The sequence below is a fragment of the Lissotriton helveticus genome, chromosome 3_2 (genome assembly GCF_964261635.1).
Source record: "Lissotriton helveticus chromosome 3_2, aLisHel1.1, whole genome shotgun sequence".
NCBI classification, from domain to species: Eukaryota; Metazoa; Chordata; class Amphibia; order Caudata; family Salamandridae; genus Lissotriton; species Lissotriton helveticus.
The window spans coordinates 177,233,404-177,254,190 of record NC_136062.1 but is presented as its reverse complement, the minus strand read 5'-3'; the positions used below and the strand labels follow the sequence as shown (position 1 = coordinate 177,254,190).

General features: G+C 47.0%; 1 protein-coding gene across 5 annotated transcripts in view; it reads right to left on the bottom strand.

Moving 5' to 3' along the window:
* The window catches only part of CPEB1 (cytoplasmic polyadenylation element binding protein 1), a 640,111-nt gene extending 619,705 nt beyond the window's left edge, over positions 1 to 20,406 (bottom strand). For 3 of the 5 annotated variants that reach the window (XM_078684981.1, XM_078684980.1, XM_078684984.1), the window contains exon 1: positions 5,841 to 5,991. In XM_078684981.1, coding sequence (XP_078541107.1) covers positions 5,841 to 5,960 — 120 coding nt within the window. In that variant the 5' untranslated portion in view covers positions 5,961 to 5,991. Of the gene's footprint in view, positions 1 to 5,840; positions 5,993 to 20,308 lie in introns of those variants that run through there. The other 2 variants (XM_078684985.1, XM_078684979.1) reach the window with 2 other exon arrangements.
* Positions 20,407 to 20,787: the final 381 nt, after the last annotated feature.

The window sequence follows — 20,787 nt, the reverse complement described above, 5'->3', positions numbered from 1 at the left end:
ATCCACTTGGGGTTTATGGACCTTTCCGCTGCCTTTGACCATGTGAATAGGGAAAAATTATGGGCACTGATGACAAGCCTAGGGGTGGACCAAGAGCTAGTTGACACCCTTACGGCCTTACACTGGAACACATTGGCAACAGTCCGCTATAATCAAGATGGAAGTAAGACCGAACCATTCCTATGTACGAGCGGAGTGCGGCAGGGCTACATTTTAGCGCCATTTTTATTTTCCCTATACATCAATAATCTGGACAGGTAACTATCCAAATTGAGTGTGGATTCCCCCCCAAATAGGTCATCGTCAGGTGCCCGTCCTGCTTTACGCGGATGACGCGGTGTTAGCTCGAACACCGCGGGGGCTCCAGAGGATGATCGATGGATTTTTTAACTTCATGGCCACACTTGACCTGTCAGCTAACCTGGAAAAGTCCTATGTTATGTCAGTTGGAGCAAGATCAAACAGGAAATTTGTCTATAGGATAGGCTCCTATAAAATAGGCCTGGTCCAGTCCTTTTCCTACCTAGGCGTATTATTTGATGAGCGATTAGACTTTAAATCCCTGACGGATAAACACGCGGCAAAATTGGTGGCGTCGTCAGGGGCCATAATGGGTTATGGGAGAAGACTGGGCAGATGGTCGCCGGAGCAAGTACTTAACCTGTATAGGTCGATATGCTGCGCTAAAGCAGCCTATGGGTCAGAAGTGTGGGGTTTCACAAATATGCACATGCACCAGATTCAGGTGGAGGAAAACAAGTTCTTTAAAAGGATACTGAAAGTGCCACAGTACCCCATCTTATATTATACATGAAGAACTGGGAGAACCCTACATTGAAGACCGAATAAAGATCAGGCCGCTCCTGGCTTGGATCAAAATCTGGACTAATCCAGAGGATGGTCTTAGTAGGCAAATCATTAAAGACTGTCTGAATCGTGACAGAGGGAGCCATATCCCCTGGATAAAATATGTAAAAGATTCCTTGGAGGCAATCGGCTGCAAAAATTTTTACACTGCACCTGAAACCCTAAATGCCCAGAATAAGACTGGTCAAAAAACTGTTCGGTGAATGGACATCTACAAGCAGGGCTGTCACCGAAAAGCGCAAATCTACAGTTTTGGCCTACAGTTTACTGAAAATGGAACATGGAATGGAACCATATTTAGCAGTGATGTACAATGCACAGGACAGATTTTATATGACCCGTTTTAGACTTAATATGTTACATCATTTATTGTCTGTCCCCTCTGGATTTACTTTATCAGTGGAGTTGAAGGGTACCTGCGGCTGCGACAGTAGGTCTCCGCAGGATACCCTTATCTTTGTACTGTTATGTTCATTTTATTCAGCCCCTAGACGTAAGTTCCTGGTGGGGATTCTCAAAAAAGCCTAAATTCAAACAGGCAAAAGCAGCTCTACCGTTTTTGCAGAAAGCCTCAGACGGTCACACACTGTTTTGTATAATAAGTTTTATCAAGGTGGCTATGAGGTTAAGGAATACAAGAGAAGCAAATGATTGTAATGTCCTGTAATTAGAGACTGATAACAGAAAATCTTAGACATGAATTTAATGGCCCTCCTTTTTCCTAATCATTTTAATGTGGTTTTTAAATGTTTATGTACTTTTATGGTATATTTTTAAGTACCGAATAAAGATATTTGAATTTACTCAAATGGGCAGATCACACACCCACTCCCAATATTACATACCTGCTGTTCAGCTGGTCTCCAACTGCTGAGTGACCGGTTAAGCGCCCACAACAGTTGCTGGTGCATGGCAAGCAGTGTCACACTGAGTGCATTGTCGGAATGGATGCCTTGCACTTCAGTGTCACACAGCCTACCATCAGTGTTCTAGTGCTGAAATATCACTAAAAAAGTTGTCAGGAACATACACAAGCTCCCACCTTTCAAACGTGGTACGTAAGCACTCAAAACATTCATGTCTGACAGTTTTGTGGACAAACTGTAACCCACTCATTCTAAACCTTGAAATTCTGGAAACAAAACTACAATGGTATGGCACCATGAATTTGGAATAACCCACCAGAGCCCATTTTATACAATCATTGAACAAAGAACCTACCCATACACACTTTTGGCCTAATCAAAGGTAAATTTGTAGACCGCACTTGTAAGGAACGTGAGCACCAGGCAGACGCTTCTATAATGGCTAGATTTAGCTGCACTTTACACTCCCTTGTCAGTGATCGGTACAGTAGCCTTGAGCAAAAAAGTCTTACCCTCTTCCTTCATGCCATGCAGAATTCGTCATGTGCTGCCTTCCACACTATTAAGGAATATTGGCACATCGTTGGTGAACCTTGTGGGTGGTTAAGATGATCAGGGTCTGCCTGGAAAGCCCGAATTTGGAACTTACCTGGGAGGAAGACCCTTGGACTTCCGGATCTCCAACTACAATATTGGGAACCTGTTGCAAGAGGCTGCACTATGGTGGGACGACAGACCCAATTGGGAGAAGGAATTACTCTGCCTCCACTGATTACCAAGGTGCTCGTGAGCAGTAGAAAGCCCTTGCCAGGGCCTCTGTCACCCAGGTGTTCTATGCATGGGAAAAAGCTGTCATGAAGTTGTTAAAGCTGGCGCCCTAAGCCAAGCTCCTCCTGATTCGGTGGTTGTGCCTCTTCATGCATAGTCTTCCACTAATTTTTCTAAATGGCTGGAGGGTGGTTTCTAGAGAGCGGCAGACTCATTTCTAAATGGTAACTTTATGCCCATAGTGGTTGAAACAATACAATGTAGATCGGGGATAGTTCTTGCAATATACGAGTCGAGAAATCTGGAAATCATTCCCAAAGCAGCTGGACCAATCCCAAGTTCTACAGGTGATTCTAGATCCAGGCTCTTCCAGGGGTATTATCTCCTGGCAAAAATACCAGCCCTTAAAAACAAGCGGCCATATATACCTCTGAAAAGTACCTCCTGGGACGTAGAACTAGAGACACCACTTATGGATGAGGAATATAGCTTTGGCACAGGTGTGAGAAGTAAGCAGTAAACCCAGATGTAAGCCGGTACAATATTTCTTCCACTATATCTGACACCACAGAGCTTAGATAGGGCTTATCCAAGATTGGTGGGTTGTGCTAGATGTGGTGCAATTCCAGCAGACTTTGGACATATAGTATGGATCTGTGTGCAGTTAGACATTTTGGGGAGAGGTTCTGCAGCACGAGCGCAGGGTGAGAAAATTATAAAACTCGGGCACTGACACCGTCTGCTGGGATTGCTTGCTTTTCTCAGACAGACGAAAACAATGTGGCTTAGATTCGATCAACTGTTTAGTACTTGCATTGCGAAGCACAGCGATAAACTGGGCAAGCCAGATCTCATGAACTCAAAAGTGTGAGACTGACTTTCTGGAATAGGCAGCAGAGGAGTGCCGGCTCCCGAAAGTACATACTCATAGCGCAGAGAGATCTGGGGTACTGGGGTGATATGATAGACATGTTAAGTGACCACAACACATTCCTGGGAGACAAGTCCGACTGCCACAGAGGGAGATGACAGCCCCTGATGCGATAGATGACACTGAAACTCGACTGGCTGAACCAATAACTCTCCGGCACCCAGATGCATCCGCCCCTTCTACTGCTGGTGGGCTCACTCAAGTACAAATAGCTCACCAGTTTGATTTATCCTCTCATGAAGTACTTCAATGTATGTGGATGCCTGATGTTTGTCAACCCCTCGCCATGGTGCCTTCACCCTCCCCAGGGAATTATGTCCAAGGCTACCACTAATACCGTGAAAGTACTCACTAATGCAATGCTGCACTGATTTGTTTTGCATTGGTCTGAAAAGCTGAAATAAAACAAATTTTTAAAAAATCAGAAAAGCTGCACTTCTAATTATGTGCTAGCCATAACACTCACCACCTACTAGTCAACAATCTACAACAAGCATTTACAATGCAATTGGACTCGCGTTTGCACAAGACCTATTGCATTATGGACAATGGTGAGAGGGAGCACAGACAACAGGAGTGCAGGGGAGAAGGGGAGAGAAGGCACAGTAGTGCTCAGTCTAAGTAACACATACCGTACTGTATGACACTCGAAGGGGCCAGTAGCCATGGGAGGGTACAAATGACATGGCCATAAGGAGGGACTAACAAGTTTCATAATCAGACTGCAGCATTTACAAAAGACAATGACCCGAGCCAATTAAAAACATGGGTCGAGAGTGGGCAGAGCTTTCACTCCATACCTCAAAGCGAGCAGCGCATACACGCTGCTGCTATAGGCTCGACCTAAAAATAGAGAAACTGCCAACTCCTCACTGGAATTATTCAAGTTATTGCTCTAGATATTTAGAGGAATCAATGTTGATAACGTACATACACACACTGAGCACTGATTTCTAACAACACCTTAAATAATCGCATTTCTTCAAATATAGAAAAGGTTAGTGTTGGGCATGTTGTATGCGCAACTGGATAGCTCAAAATTGTGGTCTGATGTCACCATCAGAGGAGCCATAAAAACTAAAAAATCTGCTTGACTGATACCTTTAGGAATTAAGGCTTCTGCTATAAAAGTCAATATTAATCTACTTGAAATATAAGGGACTCTGTTTTTTGCAGAGGCCCATCTAGGTAGCAGTGCCAACTGCATGAAATATGGCCTGGGAGTTGTCAGACTGTAGTATGAAGGTGTACACGTAATCCAATGGCCGCAGGTTTGAATCAAAATACATGCGTTAAGATGCCAACTGCAGAGCACTACTTAAACCCTACAGCTCATAAAACTTAATACAAGAGTAGGTTCCAGTATTCATCGCAGACAACTTTGCAGGACCTGAAGCTCAACATTTAATTACGTGGCATAGTTAAAGGCCAACTAGAGAATTCTTCTAGAGAAGAATAAAAAGGCATTAAGTAGCACAAATCTTAGAAGTGCCAAAAATACTGGAGTATTGCTGGTTACACAACCTGCCAAGACTCGATGTATGCAGGAGAATCAATTTCAGGTAAATCTAGCTTTACTTTTGTCAGTTTAAACTTATTTCAATACGTGGCAAATCAAAATCTTGTATTTGTAACTAGACGTTATCTTTTGCCTAAAGCTGGCATTTGTACACTTCGTTCTACCCCCGACGAGCCAGCTGAATTTTCAGACTGGTATCACTACACCGTGGGGACGTGGGTGGTTTGGTCATGGGTATATAGCAACTGCTGTGTAACCAGAAGCATACTACTACCACGAGTAACGGAAGTGGTATCTTCACATTGAATCGGGTCACGGCGCCCAGACATGATAACGTGTAAGTGCATATTCACTCCAATTTGTAGTAGACTATGCCCGGGATGTACACAGGCCTCCCTGTATTCAGCATTTTGTTTAATATAAATATTGAAGACAAATGTGCCTGTATTTAAAACAAGACGAGACATCTTGCAGTATGCAAGTGCTCTCCTTCGGTCTTCTGGTGGGGAAAAACAAATATAGATTTTAGAGGTTGGCTAGGTTTTAACCCGTCACGAGGTTAGTTTTCCTTGGCAAACGTTTCGTTAGTACGTAGACCCTAAAAAATTACCTAGTCTGGAGGCAGGGTTCGTTGAAAGGACGGTGTAGTGAGTCACAGCCGATTTACATCAGTCGGAAACAGTTAAGGCATTGCCCATCAGGTCGGAGACCAAGGTTCTTGCTAATTAAGGATCAGTTTTGCACCCATAGTCTAACAACTGACGGAAAGCCAACCAAACATTTGAACCCTGGGCGTCCGTCCGTATTCAGCAATATAAATCCAGTTACTGGTGGAAATTGGGCCGTGTCGCATTTTTAGTCACGGTACATTATCGCAACCAATCCCTACCTGCTTCCGCTGCCAGCACTGCAGCAGGTCACATAGCCCCTTCCAGTCCTGATACCCACTGTCACTGTTCCCCGCAGAGGGCCTTCGGGCCTCGCGCCGCTGAGACGCCCATGCGCTCATCTTTTCGGCCCGGCGCGTGCGCAGTCTACAGCCACGGGACAAGTTAACAGCTGCGCGCGTTAGCACGTGAATGTCTCGAGTGTGGGCACGTGGCGGTCCTGTGTAGGCAAGCGCGTGACGCGGCTCTTCCGCCCCTCCCTCAGCGTTCCAAAGAGCCTGAAACATTCTAGAACAAGAGGGAGCTCCAACCTGCGGGGCCTAGTAAAAACTACGCATGCCTAAACTTGGACATGCAGACTATGCAAGGATCAAATGTATGGTTGGGACAGACTTTCAAGTAAAATAAAGCCAACCAGCCAAATGCGGCAGTGCATGCGTGTTACAGCCATGTAAGTAGTGGCAACTATGGAATTATTTTGTGCTGCACTGCTACTTGAGTGCATGCGTCATGCATCATTCAGAGAATACAAAAAGCGCATGGCTCATCCTTTGTAATGCCATGTAAAAATTGAGTAGGATAAAAGGGCTTGCAAGGTGCTGCATCTGGATTAAAGTCTAAAATGTGTTAAGTCACTGACCAAATGCTCCAATAAAGGCAAACAATTCTAGTACTAACGGGACTATACCTAATCCGAAGGCAATACCGACAGTCACTTAGCAATTTACTCAATTTCATGCAAATACTCAATTAAGTTTTGCAGGCCATGTACTGCAGATTTTAACAGGGCCTGTAAATGTGTGCTCTGCCACTGCAACTAGTACAACACAACTGGTAAGCCTGTTACTAAGTACTACAAAATAAAGTTAAGTAGGATTTTCAGACAATTTCATGCAAATACTCAATTAAGTTTTGCAGGCCATGTACTGCAGATTTTAACAGGGCCTGTAAATGTGTGCTCTGCCACTGCAACTAGTACAACACAACTGGTAAGCCTGTTACTAAGTACTACAAAATAAAGTTAAGTAGGATTTTCAGACACATACGATGTTTCATTGCCCACTACATACACGTATATGCTCCATGAACATTCAGAGACTACGTGCCCAGCAAGTGAACACGTGAGCATTTCATGCACCAAAACAGCAAAGAAGCACATGAATCAACTCTCGTTTAAAATGCTTTTCAGTCTGTGTCAGGAGTATGCATTCCACATGTAAGGCTTCAAATGCACGTACAAACCAGCACTCCCCTCGCAGTAAAGTCAATCCATTTCACAGCATCTTGCTCTAACACCATGTAGTATCCTGGCTTTGATGTTATTCCTATAAACTCTTGCTCTGCCAGTGGAATGTTCCATTAATGATGCGTTACAGAATACTGGGAGCCAGAGATGTCAGTTGAGAAGGGACATTTAAGACCCCCTGGTGGTGTCTTGAATTTGACTTAATTGAATGACCTGTAACTTACTACAAATAAACATCTGAAGATCCTCTGGACCGCGTTAATACACAGCACGATTGACTCAAATTTATCACAAGGTTGATTCATTATGAACCAATAAAAGCCTCGATTGACTTGGTGACAACAAAACCTTTACAATGGGACAAGGATAGGCAAACCCAAATGGTCTTGTTTAACGTGTTAAAGCACAGGCAGTTGGTGGTGTGTTTCACTTGATGTAAATTTCATGTTCTGCCTTACTTCTCTGCTATTAGAGTGCATTGGCTATCCTGGTGCACAGCCAGTAGAATCCTTGTTAGAACGTGGTTTAGATGCAGTAAAATGTGTTTGTATTCTTATTGGAATGTTGAGCCGTTCTGATGACTGTTGGAGTACAGTCGGTTGTACCGGCCGACGCCAAGGGTTGTGAGACCGCAATGAAGCCTAGTAACCACTAAGCTTGTATACTGTTCTTTACGCAACAGTTTGTGACTGGTTGTCTGAACTCTCCTGTAACAAGCCCGTGCTACCTGCTGTCAAGACAGACTTTACCTGGGAGGGAGCCCAATGGAGCATATGGAAAGGGATATAGTTAAGGAGTCTCCCATGCAGTACAATTCAAGCATCCAGGTGGAAGGATACATCAAAACTGCCAATAGCATGCAATGAAAGGAAATACTAAAGTTGGCCGAGTGATATTGATCACCATGTTATTAATTGCTCACCTAGTGATGTATAGGTCATTGAACATGTAATAAACCAGAGTTGGCAAGTCAACCTGTGCCAGGTGTGCTGAACATATACCGGCAATAGACAACCATTACATGAAACCACACTAATCTAGTATTGTTTATTCTCATTGAATTGTTGATGGGAATTCAGATTACAACTTTCAGAGGGTCATGGGTTGACCACAGCTGAAGGGCAGTGTGAGAAGTTGGCCTGGTATATAATGTTCACTATTCTAGTGAACACCTTGCACCAGTCCAAACAACCCTTATGGTGATGGTTGTAAGTCAACCTTCTAAACCAGCTATCCTAGCGGTAGCGTGGACAGAACAGTCTTAGGCTAAAAGACTCTTGAGAGCGTGTAAAGCCAGCTGTTTTACCATATGAACCCCTTGAATATCAAATGAAAGGACACCACACAGGATATATATAAAATATATATGTATTTATTCACTAACACTCCTCTGAACTCTTTATGAGATCAGAGGCCAAAGCACATCACAAGATACTTAGTCAGAATACGTTAAGTTGCACAATTTACGGTTAGGCCCTAGGGGCGAAGCAAGCCATATATTAAGACAGTGGTATAAGTACCACGTCACGAGAAAAGGAAAGGCCTAGGGCATCGCTGGGGCTACACTATCTGAACCTTAGTTTAGGAGTAGGAGGCCCACAGGCGGCACGTGCTGGGTCTTTACACACGCGAGAGTCAATGTAAAGTCAATGGGAACTTAGAAGTTAGTTAAAGAAGGATTTAGGACACTTACGGTTTAGCTAGGAGGAAACTAAAAACCTAGACACTTGGATAGTCAATACCCTTGGGAGCACCGAAGTACTCGCATTACCTCACCCACAGGAAGCAGGTGCATAGGTGTGAAGAGGTGTCTGGTTTCGCTGTTGAAGCCTATGGAGCCTTTGAAGAAAGATGCTGCAGGCGACCAGGAGGAAGATGTCCGGGTGGATCCAAGGGTGGATCGAGGATGAAGAGGACCTGAAAGCAGAGGGGACAGAGTCTGGGTCACTAGCCAGTGACCGGGTGGAACCAGACGATGTCGAGGAGCAATCAGGTGCTGGCTTGAAGCTGGTCTCTTCAGCCACGCGGACCAGGGGGTGTCGAGGAGCAATCAGGTGCTGGCTTGAAGCTGGTCTCTTCAGCCACGCGGACCAGGAGGTGTCGAGGACGACCAGGTGCTGGAGGCGAACTGTCCCACGAAGGTTCTCGCAGATGGAGGGGTCAACTGCTGGATTGGAGTCAACAATCCTTGGCAAAGGCAACCCACGCAGGATTCGAAGAAGGCTTCTGGTGCACACCAGCAAGGTCTGAGGTGCCTCACCTTTGCAGGGAGGCATGGGCCAGTCTGGAGCAGCCAGACCAGCGAGTTGGTTCAAAAGGATTGTCGTCATAGAGGCTACTAGCCAACAGGCCAGCAACCGGACAACGAGTCGAGCAGAACACAAGCAGAAGGGCCCCACGCAGAACTCGTGGAGTGTGGAGGGCTGATCTTCAGTGCAGGTGGAGCTCGGATTCGGGGCTTCTCAATCCCCAGTGCACAGCTTCGAGGATACCTCAGGAGCTGCACAGTTAGCAAGTTGCAGGCTTTTCAAGATGTCCGGTCCCATGTGTCTCGTCGCCTCCACGGATCTCAGCTATGCTGCAGTAGTGAAGAGAGGGTCAGAGAGGTCTGAAAGTCTGGGTCTTGTCAGGCTCTGTGCTTGGGTCCCTGCGGGAGCGTCGACAAAGCAAGCCTTTGATTTGCTGAATCGTGCCTGGTTGCCCAGGGTGGTCACTCCTTGGACACAAGGGAGATTCTTCAGTCTTCAGCAGAACGTCGAAGGTCCAAAGTTTCATGTCAGTTTCGATTCCAGGATTAATCTAAAGTCCTAGGGCTCAGCTCCTACCTTTATACAACTAAAAGGGGCTGGTTTACTTTCTAGGTTCCTCCTATGGGTGGGACCAGGAAGGGGGTGGTTACACCCCCTTTCCTTTGTCCAGTTTCGCGCTGGAGTGTCCCGGCAAACGGTTTGAACTGGGGTATGCATGGAGCACCTAGTGTGCCCCAGGCAGTGTCATTCTATTCAGCCCTCCCTGTCCCAATACACAAAGTCCTGTCGGGGTGGTGCTCTCACCTCTCCAGACAGGAAACCTATTTTCCAAACCTCCCTGACTGGAAGGACTCCCAGCAGCAGGAGGTCAGACTTGTGTCTGTGGCAGCAGCATCCATTTTGTGATGCTGGGGCTCTGGTTAACTTTAACCGGGTACAGTAGTTTCAACAGGTCTTCTCCCTCTAGAAGGGTGGAATGCTACCCCCGTCGCCAGAATTGGCGAGGTGGGTAGTATTCCAAAGCATATGACACCTTACACTAAATGTTTGGATAAAGCCAAACCAAAGTTAGCATTAACCGCAAGGATTATAATGCACTTAAGAGTATATGGTATGGAACAGCTATAAGGACATGGTTCCGAAAGCTGCAGACAGGCTCAGCTCATGCTAGAGCACCATCTCACACATAACCAAGCACTCTGGCTCCAGGATTGTTAAGGCCTGCCATAGGAGTGACTTATAGGTTACTATGTGTCTATATATAAGGTAGGTATCGGGATACTATACCTAAGCAAGTGGTGATTACACGACCTTGCCCCAGCTGAGTGATCAGCCAGTTGTGTCAATTTAGGTGGCCAGCCAGGGGTGGCATAATATATGCTGCAGCCCCTGGTAGGCCTTGGTTGCACCTATGCCCTGGGTACCTATGGTACACTAAACAGGGACTCACAAAGGTGACGCAATATCCAATTTGGTATGTACCTACAGTACATGGAGTCCATTTTACAGAGAGAGCAGATAGCCTGGGGTCCTGAATAGCAGTATCCCAGGCCAACTAAGTCGAAAACCAGCTAAACACTAGGCAAAAGTTGGGGGTAACCATAGTCAGGTATCCACCTTCCTACAGGTAGCATCCCTGGTAACTGAAATGTTGACTGAAGTTTGAGTGGGCTGTTTCATACCATGAATCTGCCACGATAAGCAATGGTCCATCTAGCCTTCTGCTTTTTAGGTCCGGATTGATGGTGCTTAATACCATCCACAGGTAGTGTGTAGATTTTAGGAAATTATCCTTTGTGTTGTCACCATATTTTTTGTTACTTTTGCTGAACCCTATTTTTACTGGCTTTATAACTACATTTTAATTCCAACAAGTAGTTAAGTGTCTGTGCTCCCATTTCAACCTGGTTGAATTGGTATAGTCCTATTTGGCATATTAAACATACCTATACGTTTCTAGTAAAATGGTACAAAGTGTACTCAGGACTTGAAAGTTTAAGTGTCACTAGGTATGCAGCCAGAGTTATTACCAGTGGTTAATATTAATTCAAACATTCCATCCATCTCCTTATGTATACTTTCACTAGTGAATTGCAGCAACTACTGTGCCATCCACTAAAGTGTTAGTGCAAACACCACTTCAGGCCTTCCCTGTAAAAGTGGGGGGCTACACAGTATAAAAATGGCAATTTGACATGTCAACCCCCTTTGAAAGTTCAAAACCTACTTTTTAAATATGGAGCCACTTTTTAAATATGGAGCCACTCCTATGTACACCTTGTAGCCTGGAAGACATGGTGTATGGTATTTAAATGTACAACATGTAGAAATGTAATGTCAACATGTCCTTACAATGACCAACACCAAAAATGCTATTTTGACTGCAGCAGACCTAGATGCCCTATGTAGAAAATAAGTGTCCAGTTTAAAATACTAATATTAAGTCTTCGGAAGGGGGCCATCAAGAAAAATTAAACCATTTTTTCAAGTCAATACAGCAATTCAATTGTGAAGTCAGGTTTTGTAATAAACATTAAAAAGGTAAAAGTAATTTTTTGAAAGTAACCATTTCACTGCATGAAGTTTAGGGGCTAGATTAGCATTGGCTCTCCAGCTTCTCCCAACCAGCTATTAGCCTTGAAAATGTGTGAAATGCCACCCAGGAGCAAACCGGTTGACCTGAATGGCAGAGATTAATACTCTGAACTCCACAGATTATGCATGGCAGGGGCTATGGGAACCCTTTGACACATATCCTGCTGGAGTGTTGAAGCCAGAAAGATCTAATGGGCTTTCATATAACACTATGAAGGGAGGGAAATGATGTCAAGATAATTTGTGTATCCACTGTCTGGTTGTTTAAATCCTCTGCTTTTGTCAGACTAGTCTTCTGTTTCTTGTTTTGTTGTGGGTACAGTACTCGTTCCTAACTGAATTTTAGTGTTCAATGTGGGAGGACACCAGGATTGCCATAGTTCACTCATAGCCCAAGTTTTAGTGTGACCAAAAATCATCAGCATCAAGAAAACATCCTGAACCACAGCATTTTGGGACAGTTTGCAGCAAGACAGGAAATGAGCCTTGTGAACTTTAATCCTATTGGTTAGGGAGGAGTGGGAAGCACCCCAACCACTTACTCATGCTAGGCATACAAGTCACATTTCCAGACACCCTACTTCAGAATACTTTCTGGCACTGGGGGAGATCAGAAGAGAACTGGACCTGCTGTCTGAGCAGAGCCCTGAAGGAATGGACCTGCTTCCTCTTATATCCAGGAGGAAGACATGGACTGACCAGATTGGCTACAGGAAGACAAGCTACTGTTTCCTTAAGTACCCAGTTGATTTGTGGGAACTGGTTAAGACACTAATTTTGCATCTGCCGGACACCCTGTTAGTCAAAGTACCTTTGCAAAGGTTGTGTGGTATTTAGTGTACTACTGTGGTGGATCAGGACAAAGAATTAGTCAGAAGGTAAACTTTGACCAAGAAGAACCTAGTTGGTACACTCAACCTGCTCAGGTGTGGTCACCCTGACATTTCACGTAGGGGGTCTTCCTAAGCTACTGTAATCAGTACATCGGACCTACCGCTTCTTGGTGTGATTTATACTAAAAGTTTAATAACCATCCTCAACTTCCACGACAGAGACACTATACTCCGGGAAGCGAGGGCCAAGGAGACTTTGCTGTTCGACGGTCACAGGATTATGATTTTCCCAGACTATACTAAGCTGGTGCAACAGCAACGCCGATCCTTCCAGGATGCGAAGGCCAAATTGCGTGGTCTGAAAATTCAATATTCACTGTTGTACCCGGCTCGTCTCTGAGTTGTCTTTCAATCCAAGACCCACTTTTTTGATACCCCAGAGGCAGTGTTTAGCTGGACTGATGAGACGGTCAGGATCCGACCGAATGCCCAGCCGGGCTTGAACCCCGGCTCTTCGCGTGGGTCGTCGCAGGAGAGGAGTGGATCTTCCATCAGGGGTAAAAGACACAGGAAATCTCGTTCACGGCGACGCTCCCGATCCGGGGGTGGCCCTCTGGATGGTGCACAGTCTGACACTACTCAATCCGAGACTGGAAATTGAAGGCCGTGAAACCTCTTTCTTGCTTCCCTGGCAACTCTTCGTCACTGGTCTCTGCAGGTGGCCCTGAGTGGTTGCCACACTGATCGCTGGCCTGGCACCTGGTGTGGTGAGATCTGGGACATGGCTTGACACAGGAGAGGCGTTCTGAGAGTTGTAAGACTGCCTCGCTCCGTTTGAGCGGTGGGACACAAGTGGTTCAATGGGGCTCGGGGTACTGACCCATGGGCGGCCTAGTCCTCTCACGTTCGAGGGGGGGCCCTAAGGGGAGGTACTGTTAGTTGGGGAGAGTAGTGGGATCCATTGGTATGGGTGGCTTTGGGCGCTCTGTTTTGGGCCTGAAGCTCCTCATGCCGTGACAGATACTTCAGTGTTCCATGAGGTATAGGGGTGGGGGAGGGGGGATAGGCGGAGGTTGGGTAGTTGGGGGGGTTGTGTTGGTGGGCAGGGATGGGGGGGGTAAGGGGAGGTTTGACGGGGATGCACGTGATTTTTGCTGCAATGATTTACGTAGTACAAGGCGCTTGGGCTGGGTCCTGGGGTTTTCAGAGACTTTCCCATCGAGACTATGGGTGATTTCCCGGAGAAGGCGCTGGCTAGTGGTTCCATGCGAATCCTAAGTTGGAATGTCAGGGGAATGCTGGACAAAATTAAGCGTGGGGCAGTGCTGCGCTGGGGTAAGAGGGACTCCGCGGATGTCATGCTCTTACAGGAGACGCATATGTTGGGGACGAAGATACTGAGTCTACAATGGTTTGGTTATACCCAGGTGTTTCATGCAGGTTTTACCAGGGGATCGAGGGGGGTAGCCATCCTCATTCATCGACGATTGTCATATACTCATAAGCGTCATTGGCTTGATCCCCAGGGTCGATATGTGTTTGTTAAGGGTATGATTGGTGCGGAACCTGTGGTGTTTGGCAGTGTGTATGCTCCCCCACCTCTACAATGGTCTCTGGCAGAGCGTCTGTTTGAATTGTGGGCTGAGATCCCGGATTGCTTGGCTGTGATAGGTGGCGACTGGAACGATGTGGTGGATGTGGGCCTGGACAGAAAGAGATTACAAGGAGCCACGGGGGCAACCTCCCCTACACGTCTGAAGGCAATGATTGATGGGTTGGGCTGGGTGGACGTCTGGAGACATTTGCATGTCAGGACGCGTGAATACACGTATGTGTCTGCTGTGCATGGCTCCTTCTCCCGGCTGGACTGTGTGTTTGTCCCTGGGGCCTTCCTCGATAGGGTGAAGCAGGCCGTGATTCAGCCTCGTGGGCTGTCAGACCACTCCCCGGTCGTGGTAAGGATCGGGCTGCGCAAGTCGCTCCAGCCGTTCCGGTGGCGGATGTCCTCGTGGCATCTCCAGCAGGCGGGTTATACGACATACATGCGCAGAGCGATTGCCCAATACTGGCAGGAGAACTTGACAGAGGGAGTGGATAGTATGACGGTCTGGGAGGCCATGAAGCCCACGTTGAGGGGCGTGGATATCGCCTGGTGCACTGCTGCCCGTCGAAGCAGTCAGGAGGCCGCGGTGGCAGCGGCGGCTAAGGTGGGAGAACTGGAGAATCGGTGTCGGGAGGACGATGGCGATGTAGCGCCAAGACTGCTCCTGCAGGCGCAGCAATCCTACGCCTCGGTCCTACTGGACGAAGCTCGACAAGCCTGGCTGGCCACGCGAAGCAGGGTTTACCAATGGGGCGACAAGTCCTGCACCATGCTCCACAGGTTGTGTCAACAAACTCTACAGCCGATTACTCTGCCGGGCCTCACGGACGGAGAGGGGATTGCTATGACAGATCCTGCTGCCCTGGCGGCAAGCTTTGCTGGCTACTATGCGGTACAATACGCCCCAAGGGACGGTCTCCCACCAGAGGCGATTGACAAGTTCATAGCTGACCTTCCCCCCCGTGCGATATCGGACGAAGCCAGGACGGCCCTAGACCTTCCCTTGACAGCGGAGGAACTAGGTGATGCGCTGGGACAACTTAACACTGGTAAGGCGCCCGGACCGAGTGGATTTCCCAGTGAATTCTACAAGAAATTTCACTTGCAGCTGTGACCGCACTATCGGCGGGCTTTGGAAGCAGCGCGGGAGTGTGGTAGCTTGCCGGTGGACTGGCGTCAGGCTGAGATCGTAGTTTTCCAGAAACCGGGCAGGCCTCCCGACAGACACGAGTCGTATCGCCCCATTTCTCTAATTAATTTTGAAGCCAAATTGCTGGCTAAAGCGTTGGCGAATCGTCTCCTCCCATATATAGTGGACTTGGTCCACCCGGATCAGGCGGGCTTTATGCCGGGTAGAGCGACAAGACACAATATCAGACGTGCACAGGTGGCGGTGGACGCGATGGGGGCGACTGGGGAGCGGGTGGCGCTCCTGCTTGCGGACATTGACAGAGCGTTCGACTCTGTCAGCTGGACTTACCTCTTCGCTCTTTTACCGCGCCTCAATCTGGGTCTGGTTTTTGTCTCATACGTCAGATTGCTGTACACAGACATCACCGCCTCGGTGCGTATTGCAGGAGCCATATCGGAGAGATTTCCGGTTGCTAGGGGGACCCGGCAGGGGTGCCCCCTGTCCCCTTATCTCTTTGCGTTGGTCATGGAGCCACTGGCTGCGTGGGTGCACATTGATGCACAGCTTCGCGGCTTTGTATGGGGAGTGGGACTCCCCGACAGGATCGCGCTATATGCGGATGATGTCCTTTTCTTTTTGACGGACCTTGATCGTTCAGGCCCTCGAATCTTGGAAATACTGCGCATTTTTGGTGACGTTTCGGGACTCTTCCTCAAGCCGCGCAAATCGACTCTTTGGGTACTGAGGGGAAGGTCCGAGGTATCTCCTTGGGCCTCGGCTCTACAAGTGGCGATCGGTGGACTGAAATATCTGGGAGTTTTCCTGTCGGAGTCTGCTGCCATTGCATGGGAGCGTAACATACAACCGGTGTGGGACAAGGTTCAATCGTCAAAACTTGGTCGCGCATGCCCCTTAATATTTATGGCAGGTCTGCCATTTTCAAGATGGTCGCCCTTCCTAGACTATTATACCAACTGCAAAACCATCCACACAGGGTGGACCCGCAGTGGTTCCGTCGTGTGAATTCTCTGCTAGGCCGATTTTTATGGGCTGGGGGCGCTTCCAGAGTGGCGCTGCGGACTTGTTTTTTGTCCACGTATTGTGGAGGTCTCGCAACGTCGGACATCCTATCCTACTACCAAGCCTCCCATTTGTTGGTTCTAAACGAGTGGTGGTACGGTGGACATGGCGATCCGGCATACACCCTAGAGCACTTTCTGATGGGGGACGCCACGCTGCATACACTCTTGTATTCAGCCGGGCAGCAGAAAAAACTGCCGCAGGCTACTCAGGTAGTCTTCCTGATTTGGAGACAAGTACTGCGCCGCATGGGCTGGTGGGGTCGGCTGACGGCCGAAACTCCACTTTGGAATAACTGACAGCTCCCTGCGCTGGCCTCGTTGCAGGGGTTTGGTGGCTGGGAGTCCATAGGGATCTCGTCACTTGGTCATGTCCTTACCGGAACTACCCTCAAATCCTTTCAAGCTCTCAGCACTGAATTTGATATGCCCAAGACCCAATTTTTTAAATACTTACAGCTCCGTCATGCTCTTGCACCGAGCCTAGTAAGGCTGGACCGGCTTCCAGAGTTTAGCCCCGTGGAAGCTAAGCTCTTCATGGGAGATCTGGGGGATAAAAAAGTCTCCAAAATTGATCAAACGCTGGTCACTCATTGCTCCTCGTCCCTTATGTCGTTGAAGGCCTCCTGGGAGATGGATGTTGGGCCGTTGGATGAAGATGACTGGAGGGAGGCACTAGAGTCCCCCCGTGGAGCGGCAATAGCTGTGAGACTACGGTTCATACAATACAAGTACCTGCATCGGGCCTATTACACCAGAGAGAGACTGTGGAAGGCTGGCCTTATTGCTACCCCAGACTGCCTGCGTTGCGGGACTGAGAGAGGCACATTGGTGCATACTGTGTGGTCGTGTGTGGGTCTAGCCCGGTTCTGGAATGGGGTATGGAACTGCTTATCGGAGGTGCTGGGGTGGGATCTGCCTCGTACGCCCAGATTGGGTCTTCTTCATATCCTAGATCAAGTAGGTGGTAACATCTATAAGCGTCATCTCCTTCTGCTGGGCCTCGTCGTGGCCAAGCGGGATTTGACGAGGGCTTGGAAAAGTGACCGCGCTCCCCCGCTTGGCGCCTGGAGGGCGGGCTTGGATTTCCTCATGGGGTTGGAGTTACCAGTGTTTGAGGCCAGGGGCTGCCCCCGAAAACATAAGATCTGGAAGCGGTGGGCAGATTACAGGGACCTGACCTTGGAGCCTCCCATTGACATGGATGATGGACTGCCTACAGACGGAGACCTCGGGGCCTAGGTGGCTCCAAGATGCCTATTTTTGCTTTAATCTGTATACTGCAGCTGATAGTGATCACGTGCATTGGGCTAGGGCGGGATAAGGGGTGGGTAGTGGGGGATTTTGGGGTTGTTGGGTGGGACAGGGGGGTGGGAGGGGGCCAGTTAAACGTTAAAGCTATGCATGTACTCTTTTGTGTGTAGACCACTGACGTGCTCTCCTGATTTTGGAGAACGGTACATATGATCTGCTTAAACTTCTAATAAACACGGTTGTGAAAAACAAAAAAGTTTAATAACCAATTTATCTGGTTAATTTTGTTGGCTTTTTGTCATTTTACTCTTGAGAATTTGGCTTAAAATCTTGGTTTCAACTTTGCTTTGCTACTGCATGCATACTTTACACATTGCTTTAAGTTAATGTGTCTGCTTTATGCAATAAGTACCCTGGGGAAGACTGATGGTCCACCCTGACTAGGGTTATTTTAGAGTAGTCAGCCATCCCTAAAAATACAAGTACTAACAAATCGAGACAAGTTTGGTTTGCAAAACTGCATTCTTTGTAGAAGGTGCATCAAATACTGCGTTGAGATGACAATGAATGGAGTTGGTTGTTACTGCACCATGGAATTTGCTATTTTCAATACAGCATGCTCTTAACATCTATCAGAGCAGGCTCTGCGCCAACTTAGTTGCACAAAATCTATCTATACCAGCCGTTCAGATGCTTACATCTCCCTTAATGTCCCATTAAAACTGTATGGAACAAGATATTCACATAGAAACGCAAGTATGGCCATTAAAAATGCAACAAGCAGAGTAAAACAATGTACTCTATCAAGTTTGATTTGATTCATCCAAGCTGCAGCAAAACATCAGTACAAGACAACCTTTTAAAACAGGAAATATAAAAGTAAGCGGTACTATGAAGATTAAACAGTTATGAAAAGAACTTACAGTGAGCATTTTAAAGCAATGCCATGCAATGCAGACTGCACTGCAATATGGCATGAAGACCTTTCCAATGCACGCCAAGCGTTTGACATGCATGCATTGTAGAGGCTGTAGTTCTCTTTTTATTCAGTTGAAAAAAGTGGCCCAGCACACAATGAAAACAAAAGAGGCGACTCAACTGCACTACAAACACATAAGCGCTACAGACATGCATTGAGTTGCATCATTAAGTGGGTTTATTGCAGAGGGCAGTAATTTAAATAACAAGCAGAAAGTTCTCTGAAGGGACTAAGCAACTCAACTCCCATCTAAGAAACTAAACATTATCCAGACAGGAACTTCTATCTCGATTAAATTACTCTTTTTATAGTCCTTTATATAGCCAGAACAGATTACTTGATCTGGGTACCCATTCCAAAAGATCTGATACGGCCATCGTTTGAAATAGAGGAACTATGGGTTTAGAGGTCTGTTTTGATGGCACCTGGTGTAGCGAGAAAAGTGTTTTTACACTGTTCAGGTTTTAAAGAGCTGTTAACCACGCCCGTTTTGGGATACCTGTAAGCTGTTGCGGTCTTCATGGAAGTGTATGGCAGACTAAATTGTGTTAGCGCATGCACTCTACAAACTACAAAAGCAATCAATGCAGGTTGAAATCACGAACAAAGTAAGACAACCAGCATAAGAAAATACCCAGGAGCAGCACAAATAGATAATCGTTGGTATTTGATCAACACCGAGTCCCTCCTTAAAACAGTTGAGAACTCGCGTTAGAGCAAAAGGAGCACATGAACCATATAAAAAAAAAAAAAAAAAAAAAAAAAAGTTTCCTTTGGCAGACACGGCGGCCAGTACGTCATTCCGCTCTCCATCCAGAAGGTGGACATCTTGCTCAATTGAAACTCGGGGGCCCTGTGATCCAGATCCCACTGGTTAAACTAATAAAACTAGATATCAGATTGGAGCGTCACCCATTTACGATTTCTGGAGGTAAACGTAATCATTGATGCTAAAGCCAGTTGAACACAAATGGGAACTGCCATACCCACAAAAAAGGGCTGAGTTCACCAAGGATTTGTACACCTCCCCGCCCCGAAACAAACACGACACAAAACGGCCACGCACCGCTATTTAAAATGGGGTTAATACTAATAGCCATTTTTTAGATTTATGAAATAGGATCTTGCGTGCACGGCGCCAGAGGTTATGCATTTGCACTCTGGGGAACAAGCTAAGTGATCAGACTATTTCTCGCATCATGGATACATATGTAAGTGTGTGATAAAGTAAGGACTCGTTTTGGACCAGCACTTTGATACACGTAACTGGACACGTTCTGAAACACCCAAAAGACAGTTACATAAGTACTTAGTAATGCGTTAGACGAACACCGTTGCAGAATGTATAACGTTGCAAAATTAAGTGGACGTTTTCAAAGGATCTATAACTCATCAAGACAAAAATTACTTATATTATTGCATTTTTAAATACACGCTTTGCGATTTTCTACTGCATATACTTGCACAGTATTAAACAAGGCGCCGGGATAAACTCCTTACCAGCGGAAAAGCCATGTTGGGACTTCTGCGAGGAACGGCACCTGAAAGAGGGGCACAATGCACACAAGGGGCTAAAAAAACATAAACCGAGATACAGATTGTATTTTTGCAACAATTTAAGACACGCCCGGATCAGGCCTTTTATAAGACACGCGCGCCCCGCCCCCGCCGTCTCGTGCGCTTTCGGGCCCTCAAAACACCTGCGGGACGCGCGCAGGGAGCGTGTGCAAAGTACTGGCCACGGCCCTAGCGTACTCGCTTCACTTCCGCCCTAAGGGAGGATAGGAGATGGGAAAATACTGCTGGTACGTACACAAGGCTCGATGGCAGAGCGTCAGAGCGAAGGACAGAGAGGTAGATACACGACTTCAGAGAAGGCCTGAAGTATGCTGCCGACAGCGGCAGAGGGTTCAAAAAAGTGCACACAGGAGCTATTGAATGTCATCGTTCATGCCATTGACGCTCCTTCAATAGGAGTT